Consider the following 12877-nt stretch of genomic DNA (forward strand, 5'->3'; position numbering starts at 1 on the left):
AAAAGCCGTATACTACTACAGTGTCCATAATTACATCAAACTATCATGACAATTTTCAGGCAATTTTTTATCAGCAAAAATACAGTTTGTTACAAGTCACTTTGTAAAACTGTCAATAGGTGATGTCCCCAATACAGCTTCACAGTTTGGAAATGTTGATGCTTAGATAGATCAGTGAACTCATGACAAAGAACAAAACTCTCTAAAATAAATGGTTGTAGAAACAGAATTTATTGATCCAACTATCCAGTAACAATAATAATAATTAAGAAAAAAAAAAAAAATGTACAGTTTCCATCAAACAGGATCCAGACTCAGAACTACCTCTTCTTGAAACCATACTTCTTTCTCTCATAAAATAGATCTGTTTTCGAACTGCCCAAGTTCACAATCTTTGGGCAACCATCTCTCTGTGTGAGAAAAAATGGGTAAATTGTTAAAAAAAAATTAAATTAAAGCAACAAGCAGATTAAAACAATCAATTTTGTTTACATAGTTTAGTACAGTATATACTCGTATATAAGCCGAGTTTTTCAGCACTTTTTTGTGCTGAAAATGCCCCCTGGCTTATACACAAGTCAATTGTCCCAGAGGGTCGGCAGGGGCTGGTGGCTACGGCTGCAACTGTGCCCGCTGCTAAAGAGAAATGAATATTCACTGCACTGGCAATGAATATTTCTCTTATAGCGAGCGCACAGTTACAGCCACAGCCGCCAGCTTCCAGCAGCTGTAAAAAAAAAAAAAAAAATACTCAAGCTCAAGGTAAACTACCCAAACATATTAAAGCTTCTCTAACTATTTGGGCCTCAGCCACCAGGAAAAGCATAATGCATCATTGGTTGAGCCCGATAGTGCCACCACAATCTCTCATTCGCACTAAGGTTATGTTCCTTTTCAAAATGGACTGGCTGGATGCATTGACCACTAAAGAAAGAATGTCTGGGAAATGTTTGAAAACATGGTCTTTATTCATTCCATCTCTCCTTCTGGGGATCAAAAATAAGTTACGCGCTCAATTTGTGAATACTCAATGGTACCTACTACAGCGAATAAGTGGACATACACCAATTCCATAACTTATTTATATAACAGGTGCACACAGAGAGGGGTAGGGGTATTTGGGAAATCTTAATATTAGTTTCTTTAGTTTTGAAATTGTTGAGATCTAGCACATCAATACCATTAAGGAGAAGAGGGTATATGTTTTGTTGATGCATGTGCCTTGGATGTGTCTCAAAACAGGAATGTAAGACCCCTGGACTGCATTACAAGTTACAGATCGACAGTATGCATACCACCAATCATTAATGCCTACCGGTTGTTGGCATCATGCACAGATCCTACAAACTGGGGAACATTTATTTATGTGGTCCCAGATCACATACTTTCTACTTCGACCGCTCCTTTACTGTATCTTTTGCCTGTTCCTCCTCCTCTCATCTTCCCCTTACTGTTGGGGTCCCCCAAGGATCGGTTCTAGGCCCCCTCCTCTTCTCCTTGTACACTGCCCCTATTGGTCAAACAATCAGTAGATTTGGTTTCCAGTACCATCTCTATGCTGATGACACCCAATTATACGCTTCTCCTGACATCACGCCAGCCTTTCTAGAAAACACCGGCGATTGTCTAAACGCTGTGTCTAATATCATGTTCTCACTATATCTGAAACTGAACCTGTCAAAGACTGAACTCCTGGTGTTTCCTCCCTCTACTAATGTACCTATACCCGACATTGCCATTTCCGTGTGTGGCTCCACTATTACTCCCCAGCAAGCAACAGGCCCGCTGTCTTGGGGTCATACTTGATTCCGAGCTTTCCTTTGCCCCCCACATTCGATCACTGGCTCGCTCTTGTCATCTACAGCTCAAAAACATTTCTAGAATTCGACCTTTTCTTACTTTTGACTCTGCAAAAACTCTTACTGTTTCTCTTATTCATTCTCGTCTCGACTATTGTAACTCTCTTCTAATCGGTCTCCCTTTTACCAAACTCTCCCCTCTCCAATCTGTCTTGAATGCTGCAGCCAGGATCATATTCCTCACCAATCGTTACACCGATGCCTCTACCTTGTGCCAGTCATTACACTGGCTACCCATCCACTCCAGAATTCAGTATAAACTTATTACCCTCACCCACAAAGACCTCCATGGCTCAGCACCACCCTACATCTCCTCCCTTGTTTCAGTATACCACCCTACCCGCGCCCTCCGTTCTGCTGATGACCTGAGGTTAGTATCCTCAATAATCAGAACCTCCCACTCCCGTCTCCAAGACTTTACACGTGCCGCGCCAATTCTTTGGAATGCACTTACCAGGTCAATACGATTAGTCCCCAATCCCCACAATTTTAAGCGTGCCCTGAAACCACATTTATTCAGACTGGCCTATCGCCTCAACACATTAACCTAATCTATCCCTGTGTGGCACAGCCAAAAGTTTTACCATAACCAGGTTCCCCGCATCATGTTCCCACATGCTTTATGCATCCATTAGCCCTCTGTGTCTGTACTGTTACACACTTAACATTATGGCTGGTCCATACAATCAAGGCAACTGTTACCACCCACCTTTCGTGTCTACCTCTTTCCTCATAGACTGTAAGCTTGCGAGCAGGGCCCTCTTTCCTCTTGGTATTTGTTATAATCTACTGTATGTGATTATTGTTATGCTGTAATGTCTATTGTCTGTACAAATCCCCTCTGAAATGTAAAGTGCTGCGGAATATGTCGGCGCTATAAAAATAAAATTTATTATTTATTACTCTTGCAATTCTGTCATGAACTTGTGAGATATGAGTCTAAAAAGCTTGTAGTCCTTTTCTTCTTGCCTTCTGCTGGATCTGTATTTTATTTATCCTTAATGTTAATAACAACTGTATTACTAATATGTATTGTATTGAGTTCAATATTGAAAATTCAATAAACAGTTATAAAAAAAAATTTAAAAAAAAAAAACCTCCTACTTACCTTCCCTGCGTGCACTCACAGCATTTTGTTGTACCGGCTTCCAGCAGCTCGTGCGGCCGGGCAATCATGTGTCACAGCTGAGTGGAGAGAGGTGAATATTCATTACATTAATGAGCAGGGACACGTGATCGCTCGGCCACAGGAGCTGCTGGAAGCTGGAACAACAAGATGCTGCGAGGGTGCACAGGGAAGGTAAGTTGGAGGTTTTTTTTAATGCTTTTTTTCATGGGGGGCCATGTATACAAGGACAGGGATGAGGAGCCAAGCAGGCAAGGACAGGGATGAGGAGCCATGCAGGCAAGGATCGGGATGAGGGGACAAGGCATACCCGGCTTATACTCGAGTCAATACGTTATCTCAGTTTTTCGTAGTAAATTTGGGTGCCTCGGCTTTTACTCGAGTATATACGGTAATTCGAATTTACAGCCGAAAAATAAATGTACTTGAAAACGATAACTCAATTCTGTGCTACACTTCTTCTATTTCCCCTGAAAACAAATTGACATGCGAGTATTCTTATTGTCGAAATGCCATGTACAGTGATTGCGTAGTGAGAAGCGACATTCCCACTGAGGAACAGTGAAACCTAGTTGTCCGTGTATGGACTTACTTCTTCAGCTTGTTCTGTACTGATAGATGCAAGTACGTCAGAGTGAAACTATGCCAAAATCTAGAAATGTCATAACCTTGTTGAGTCCCATTGAAGCAACATAGAAATATAATTATGCACACAAAGATATAATCCCACTATAATTTAAATATAGTGGAAAAAAGTTCTATGCTATTCGTTTGCAGGTTGTTTTTTTTTACATTTTACAAAATATACAATTTTATCTATTTTTTTTTGTTGTGATTGGAATATGTCACTCACATCTTTCTCTTGAATGGTGCACTCCTTGCAATAGTAAGCATCCGACACTCCGGGGCCTCCGCAGATGACACAACGGCCTTGGTACGAACCGTAATTACACTCATCACAGATCCGGACCAGGGTACAAGGCCGCACATACGAATCACAAATAACACACTTCCCGTCACCTACAGAATTAACAATGTTTTTTTCTTTAGCTGAATATAACCCATATTTAGGAGGCATTTAACAATGTGAAATCAAATACTCAACAGTAATAGAACAATTACACATGCTGTATAAGGGTCTGTGCACATGGTGAGATTTTTGACTGCATCTCTTGGCAGGAAAATGCAGCCTGAAAAACGGTGGTTTTTTTTTTCCAATGCGTGAAAAACGCAGGCAAAAACGCACGGAGAATTGACATGTCGCAGATTATTATCTGCAAGTCAAAAATACTCAATGTGTGTGTGACATGTCAGGTTTGTCACTTTGCTGGCATCAGGTTTTGCCACAAATCTACGAAGAAAAAAATACGACAAATGCACCAAATCTGTAACGTGTGTACACAGCCTAATGGAAGGATTACACATTTTACTTTTGCTGTATAAGGGTCTGTGCACGCGGTGCTATTTTGTCACATTTTTTTTTCCTTTGCAGATATGTCACAAAAGCCGAAGGCTTTCCTAGTGCTAGTGAGTAAGAATCCTGAATTCTCACACATTTATTTTTCCTTGCAGCTTTAATTCTGCTCCATGACAATTCTTTCAGCAGTTGTGCTCAGGGCTGTGGAGTCGGAGTCGTGGAGTCGGAGTTGGTGCTCATTTTGGTGGAGTCGGAGTCGGTATAAAATGGACCGACTCCTAAAATATATAATAAATTGGGTACAGTAATTCAATGCAGGATGTGCTGAATATTTTTTCATAGGAATTTGGGAAAGTTATGAAATGTCCTATAAATGACTGTTCTATTCCTGATCTAAGGCTACATTCTCACACAGCGTTTTTCCTGTGTTTTTTGAGGATACGTTTTTCAGCTGCAAAAGCTGATCATCTTTTTAAAAAACTGCATCACCTGAAAGGTTTTTGAGCTCATAGATAATGTTTTCAATAGCAAAAGCAGATTAGAAATCTGCTCTATCTATCCATTTATCCATATCTGTCTATCCATATCGTATCTGTACCAAAAAGAATGAAAACCGGGTAGTACACCAATATATATTCTGTTCTATCTAAATATCTTGATTATTGGATCATAAAAATGATTAAATGTCTGAGGTTCACATTGTACTACAATAAATTTTTCACTTAAATATAAGCAATATATGTGGGAGTCGGAGTCGTGGAGTCGGAGTCGGTGTAAGGGAAATTGAGGAGTCGGAGTCGCAGGTTTGGCTTACCGACTCCACAGCCCTGGTTGTGCTACAGATTTCTATCACATTAATAAGCGGGGAAAAATCTGAAAAAAAAAACCAAAAAAACAACACACACCTATTTTACACAGCGTTTTTCCTATCAAGAGGTACAATTTCTGCCGCAAATAGTGTTTGTGCACATACTCTAAGGACGCCTTCTCACATGCGGGTGTGATGAGGTTTTTGAAGCTAATGCAAATAATTGGTTGTCGGAAAGGGATTGATATCAGAATACTACTACATCCTCCCACAAATCTACACCTAGTTTTGTCTTTGAAAACTTCTTCAAAACAGCATATAATAAAGCACCCTAAAAATAAAATAAGTCAGTGGTGGCGTGGGCTTACGCAGAGCTCATGAATATGGCTGAAGGTTTACTAGGCCTCTAGTGATAATCTCCTGATGATAAAATAGTGATTGTATCAAAACTACAGCACATAGCCCAATAAGAAGAGACTTCTCCTGAAATTGGGTTCCCTAGCCTTGATTCATCTAGACCGGCGATTTTCTCGATGGTCTTGATGAAGGCGCGTATTTTAGCCAGATGATCCCGAATCATTAAGAGGCGTTCACTTCTTATTGAATCAAGAGCTTTGGACACATGGCGTGCGCTACGCCATCAATCTAATTGGAGTAAGATTTCTCGTGTAAGGAATGTAAAAGCTGGTCATAAATTACATTGGTTATGGCGTCATGTTACCGCCACGCCCTGTTCCATCTCTGCCAAGTTGATGAGGCTGAGAGAAACTGGTGTGAAAACATCAAAAGTTTCATTTACACGCAACTCCGATATGGGCCAAAACTTGGCTAATTATCAAAGCAGTTTACGGAAGGGTTCTGGCAAAATTGCTTTGATGAATCTGCCTCTGTCTACAACATGCTGCTCTAAGACTAAGTGGAAAAACCCGGTGACAAATTCCTTATTCATGCTGAGCGAGCCACAGACGATGTCAGACATTGCTGCTTTAAAGGGCATGTCACACTAAGAGATATCGCTAGCAATATCGCTATAACTAGTGACGTTATAGCGATATTGCTAGCGATATCTCTGTGTCTGATACTTACCAGCGACAGGCTCCCCCGCTGCTTATCGCTGATCGCGCGAGAACGTTCAGGACTGTTTCTCGTCGTCAGCTTCCTGTGGCGCTTCCTGCTGTGAGGACGAGCGACGCGTGGAACCGGGCGGGAGGACGCAGGATCGCCTGGTGTGACAGGTAAGTAGCGATCCCCGTCCCCAGCGATGTCGCTAGTGAGATCTGCCTATGTGGCAGCTCACTAGCGACCACTTAGCGATGTACCAGCGATCCTGACCGCGTCATATCGCTGGTCGGGATCGCTGGTACATCGCTAAGTGTGACAGTACCTTAAGAGGGAACAGACTTTGAATATCTGGCTGCAGATTATGCGTCCAGACTGTCTAGTCCAGGTTCAGTGGCTTTTTCCTTCTCAAACACCTCTCCCTACATGTGGATTATTTAGTGGTTAGACCCAATATCTAAAGGGTGTTTCCTTTGTTTCCCTACACTCAAGGAGTAGAAAAGACGCTCTTATTTTATATTTACGCGCTTGTTTAGATCACCTTATTTGGTCTTTTTGTACTTTTTATAAATACTGTATCTTTCTGTTAAAGCTAAAAGAATGCACGGGTGCAATGTAAACAGTTAACAGCGATGTCCGGTCATAAGCTCACACTGACTGCAGACTTGTGAATCCCGACATCGCACGCACTGTGAGGATTCTCTGGCACCGGCAGAGGAGGGCGCAAGACTGAAAGTATGCGATTTGCATATATGCACTCACGAGCCGACTAGATGGGCACTGCGTCACTCAATGTAAGTGTACTGAGTGATGCTGGAAAGTCTAGTTGGAATGTGGCCGCAAGAAAAAAAAAAATCACATACTCCATGCTACATGACTGCCCGATGCTGGCATAGGAGAATGCATACAGCAGGTGCAATGTGAGGATTCACAAGTCTGCAGTCACAGAGCGACCGCAGACTTGTAGCATAAGGCCAGTCAACCCCTTCCAAGAAGCCATAGCTCTCTATGGACTGTTTTATCCCTTTTACTGTGAGACAGCAAAGTGTGCCAGCTTATTGAGTTAGCCATTGGCCTCAAATTCCATAGGTGGTGGCAGCGGACAATTATCTGGGGTATTTGGATTGTGTTGGGTGAAATTTACGCTCAATTTTCAACCTCAGTGCGCAGAAAGATGGCTGAGGATCACATAGCAGTGCACAGACTGGCCCGGCACCTCTCCTAACCTGAGCGTGATGTATTGCTATGCAGCTGTCATGCTCAGGTGAGAGAGCCCACAGTCAGTACAATGATTGCGATGTGATCCACGCACAAGCAATATGGCCGTCTGTCTGTGCCCTTAGTGTAAAGCTAGTGCAAGACTGAGTGGGGATAAATTACTCCCGTACAGTCCCATGAACATCATACGTTGGGAAAGTATCTGATGTGTAGATGTAACAATATATAATGCAGGGATACATACATTCTACATTTTCTTAGCTGTAAATGGACTCCAAAAGCTTCCGGTAACAAAATAAAGCCAGATAGTAGTCCCCTTCCCATGCTTTGAGCTCAGCACCTACCGCTGCAACCAATCACATCAGCTCAGTAGCTCGTGCAGTCTGCGGTGGTAAAGCTCTGACGTCACCACTGCAGCCAAAACACAGATCAGAGGCAGGGAACGGGTGCTAAAGTGGATTGAACACTATTCCACATCCATTTTTCCAGAAGTGGAAAACCACTTTGAAGAATCTGGTCATCCTCATCAGTTTCTATAATTTCTGATTTTTTTTTGTGCTATTTAAATTTCAAATACTTACATTTTTCACATAGTCTTCCTATAGCTGAAAACAAAAAAAAAAATTTAAATATATTAATAAATTGTCTCATTAACAATAAAAGCGGTCAATGATTTAATTGCCTTCTAAAAAATAAAAAAAAACATGTACCTGTATAAACATTGACTTCACAGTATTAGTGGGGGATTACCCTCTGCTAATGACGCACGTGTAAAGACCTGTCCATAGTCCCGTCATGTCTCTTTTAGTAAACAGCTCTCCCAATAAGAGATCAAATTAGGCCATCTTCACTGTGTGCAAGAATGTATGAGTAAAGTGACGACTGTGTGTTACCAACAGGGAGTGTCTCCCTACATTCTGACGCTGCTCAGTGGCGACACAGGGTCGTGCTCGCACGCTCCGAATGCACTGCAGTGGGCAGTTGTTTTTTTTCTGGCGGCACTTCTGGAAATTATGGAAGAGAAAAAACTGATCCATTTAAAAACTGCCAATTTTCTTCCTGTTATCCATGTGGTTTTGTATAACAGATCTGTTTTTATGGGTGTTCTGTGCAAGCGCAATGCTAAAAAAAAAAAAAAAAAAGGACCCATCAACAGATGACCATCCTTTACGATTTCCAAAAAATTTTAAATGCTCAAAAAAATAAGGTGAACCAGTTTATATCAGGTGCGATAGCCAGAAAAAAAGTTGTACAAATGTTTTTCTTTCTTTTTTTTCTATGTAGCTATAAAAAAAAAAAAAAAAAAAAAAAAAAAAAAAAAAAAGCAGCTGAAAGGATACAATCAAATGACTTAATAAAAATTCTGTTCCATTCAAAGGGAACCTAATGTCAGAATTTTGCACATTAATCTGACCCCAAGGTCCTGTTGTCAATGCAATTGCCAGAATAAAGATTACTTATTAAGATTGTATTAATGTGTAATGTTATAAATTCATATAGAAAATGTGCTTACTTGTATTAAAATCCATCGCCCCAAGATATTGTGGTGTTACAGCATCTCTTACGAGGCCCAAAGTGATCCTGTTGAACCCACCCATGCACTTCACTTGATTGTTCCATGGGCTGGTGACATTGGTAAGCTTATCTGCAGACTGAGGTGTATGCAACAGGACCCTGAGCTCAGACCAATAAGGAAAATTCTGATGGCAGATTCTCTTTTAGGCTGTGTGCCCACGTTGCGTTTAAGCGCTTAAGAAAAGCATCCGATGTAATCATAATGAAATCCGCACATGTTGTGCTAATGATGCGTTTTTTCCGCTGCAGAAATGCTTAGCGGAAAAAAACGCAGCATGTTCATTAATTCTGCGGAAACGCGTGCATTTCCACATACATAACTGTATTGCAAAAACGCTTAGGAAAACGCATGCTAAAACGCTTAACAAAAGCGTCAAAAACACTTACAAAAGCGCGTCATAAAACGCATGCATTTTCCCAGAAGAGGGTGTGCGTTTCTGCTCAGGAACATTCTGCTTCAGAAACACTACGTGGGCACATAGACTAAGGCTATGTGCCCACGTTAGAGTTTTTTTTTTTTTTTAAACGCTCAGAAAACCGGACTCCTTCCCAAAACACGCGTTTTGATGCTTTTTTTCCACGCGGTTTCTGGGAACATTGGAAATAGTGTTTTTAGCCGCTAAACATTTTCCGAGCGGAAAAAAACGCATGCACTGACACAAAACGCCAAAAATGCATTAAACCGAATGGGATGCTTCTTTTAAGCGTTTCTGAAGAGTCTGATCCGGCACAAACGCTTCAAAAAACGCAACGTGGGCACACAGCCTTAATGAATGGGTCCTGTGCTAACATTTTTTTTTTTAAGATCCCAGAATATGACGGCACTAATCGAAATATAAAAGGTCCGTCTCAGAGGTTCAGGTCTGTTATGGTTGTAATAGACAAATCTTTATTAAACACAATGATGCATAATAAAACACACATTAAAAGTGGCATATGATTAGACAACTCGTGGTACCTCCCAATAAAACGTGGTATCAATAATACCTGTTTTTTCAGGACGCATAATTATCCTCTCACCAAGTCGTCCACATTAATTAGTAGAAAGAAAAAACATATGCATTTTATAAACCTCTGCAATAGATTACATAATTTTATTAAACAATTATTTGAGAAAATGCATCATATACTCTTATATGTATTCTTTATTGTTATACTGCCATCTAGTGGTACAAAAATGAAGTATCCTTTCAAAAATTCCTGAATATCTATCTTCATTTGTAATCCTTCCCAACTACATGTGATCCTTCAGCATTCAACTCGTGGTATGTCATTCTGAGGCTCATGTATGCTTATGTTATGAAGATTGCCTGGCACTATTTATAATAAGCCTTTTAGCACTATGCACGCACTTTTTTGAAAATTACTTTTTCATGATGCACTTTATTGATTTTGTATGTTTACGGTATTTAATTAAAGAGTGCTCGGCACTCCTTGTAATTCATATAGGTATGAGGAACAGTAGGAAGGATTACAAATGAAGACAGATATTCAGGAATTTTTGAAAGGATACTTCATTTTTGTAACACTAGATGGCAGTATAACAATAAACAATACATATAAGATTATGATGCATTTACTCAAATAATTTTTAATAAAATTATGTACTCTATTGCAGAGATTTAAAAAAATGCATATATTTTTTCCTTCTAATAAATTAATGTGGACGACTTTGCAAGGATATTATGGTATACGTCCTGAAAAAATATGTATTATTACCACCACGTTTTATTGGGAGGTACCACGAGTTGGCTAATCATGTGCCACTTTTAATGTGTATGTTTTATTATGCATCATTGTATTTAATAAAGATTTGTCTATTTTGTCAATAGAGTTTCCCAATTTCTTTTCGTAGGATAGTTTAATTATTGGGTGCAAAACTAAATATATTTTTTTTGCCCAAATTATCAGATAACTGTTATAATATGTGTGAGACACTGCTTCCAAAAGTCATAGAATTGAATAAGAAATATGGAAACACTGAGGCACGGGCGCACTATTTCGGGACCTCTACCCCTTCAGGTGGTGCTTGGTCGATGATATTAGGAGAAGCCCATCACTGTTTATGGGATCCTCAGGTTTTTTTTTTATTCCATATGCTTTTTATATGTAAAATTAAAAAAAAAAGTCAGTTGTACTTACACCTTGCCTTCAGTCTTTGTGGATATGGCTGCAACAGCGGTCACGCCAACATCACATGACCACTGTAGCCAGTCACTAGGCTCAGTGGTGTCGTGCCAGAAGTAGCAGCGCTTTGGACGCAGGGCATGTTTGCTGCATACAAACCACTGTCGTCTATTGAATGCAGGTGAATCTGCATGTGATCAATGAACCGTGTGGCTTCACCTCGCTCAATACTTTCTATGGGTGAAACTTCTCTGGTGGAGGCTCGCGTCTCCTCCGTAAGAGAAATTGCCATGCTGCGGTGTGGAAAGACCCGCCGCGTCTGGATGCCTAGTGGGCACAGGATTTCTTGAAATCCCATCCACTATGCTGTACCATCTGTACACTGCAGAAGTACACAGCGTCCAACCCGCAGCGTTTACTGGTCATCTGCACATACACTGACATTACTGCTGAGAGCAGTGATTGCCTGCAGCAGTCATGACATTGTTGTGATCTCACTGCTACAGTCACGTCAACAAGGACCGAGGTCACAGTCGGTGCTTAGTACAGCTGACGCGATTTTGACAGACTTAAGGGAAACTGTCCCCACGTTACTGCCGCCCAATCTACAGGCCCCATGTTATAGGGCAGTGGGAGCGGAGTACAGTCATATATACTCTTGTAAGATTCAGTATAACCTGTGCTTTATGCATTTAATCCTCTGTCCTTTCTGACAGCCATCTCTGTATGAACACTCATAAAGAAAGCTGTCAGCCACTGATGGGACCGCCCACTGGACTGGAGATCCCAGAAAGAACAGAGCATCAAGTACATAAAGCACATAATGAGGTCTCACCAAGCCACAGACCACGCGGCTCCATAACACAGGGCCGCAGATTGGACGGCAGTAACATGGAAGAAAATAAAGCGGGACGACCCCTTTAACGGCCTGGTGTACACGGGCTCACTGACATGGCAGCGGCCATTAGGAGTCAAAATCCCCCGAAACGCCTTAGAAGTGTGGGCCAGTCTCCCCTCACACCTGCTAACTGCACCACCGAGGGGTGATCACCGGCCCAGCCCTCCACGGACACTGCCGTCTGCAGCTTCCCGCGCACACACGGAGGGAGACAACCACTCTGAACGCGGAGCAGCCCAGAACCCTGCGGCCTAACGGGACGTCCCCCGGTATGAGCGGCTTACCCACGCCGGCCTGCTTCCTGCAGAAAATCAGGTCAGGGTGATGTTTCGCCATATTCCCCGGGCCACAATCACCAGACACGCTGGCTTTGCGTCTCTAGCCTCGTTCCGATACCCGCAGCTCCGCCCGCTGATTGGTTGGCGCTGCCGTGTGCAGTGAACTATGACCTCTCTGACTTCCTGTTCACGTGATTCGGCGTTTCTCAGCTCTAGTGCTACTCAATGGGGTCAATACTAGTGATGGGTAAAATGCGATTTTTTTGGTGAGCCGGCTCTTTTGGATTGGAACACCAAAAAGAGCCGGCTCTTTTGGCTCCGAAAACGGCTCTTCATTTCCTATTACCTTTGGCTTTAAATTTGAAGCCAAATTCTGGTATGTGTTAACCCATGATTGTATACCTTTTAGTAAAAATCTACACATGTGCCAATTTATGACATAAAACAGAATAGTTTCCAGAATAACCAGATTTTATATTATTTGCTGTAAAAACTTTAACAAACACAAAATG

The 12877-nt window shown here is 41.5% G+C and overlaps 1 protein-coding gene across 1 annotated transcript; it reads right to left on the minus strand.

Moving 5' to 3' along the window:
- Positions 1–208: 208 nt before the first annotated feature.
- PHF5A (PHD finger protein 5A) lies at positions 209–12591 on the minus strand. Its single transcript, XM_073549472.1, has 4 exons — positions 12372–12591; positions 8069–8092; positions 3839–4005; positions 209–410 (listed from the first exon to the last, which is right to left on the minus strand). The coding sequence occupies exons 1-4, from the start codon at positions 12421–12423 to the stop codon at positions 321–323; spliced, it is 333 nt and encodes a 110-aa protein (XP_073405573.1). The 5' UTR covers positions 12424–12591; the 3' UTR covers positions 209–320.
- Between the last annotated feature and the right edge of the window lie 286 nt (positions 12592–12877).

Source organism: Dendrobates tinctorius, unplaced genomic scaffold (assembly GCF_039654945.1).
Source record: "Dendrobates tinctorius isolate UK_male_01 unplaced genomic scaffold, ASM3965494v1 ptg000159l, whole genome shotgun sequence".
NCBI classification, from domain to species: Eukaryota; Metazoa; Chordata; class Amphibia; order Anura; family Dendrobatidae; genus Dendrobates; species Dendrobates tinctorius.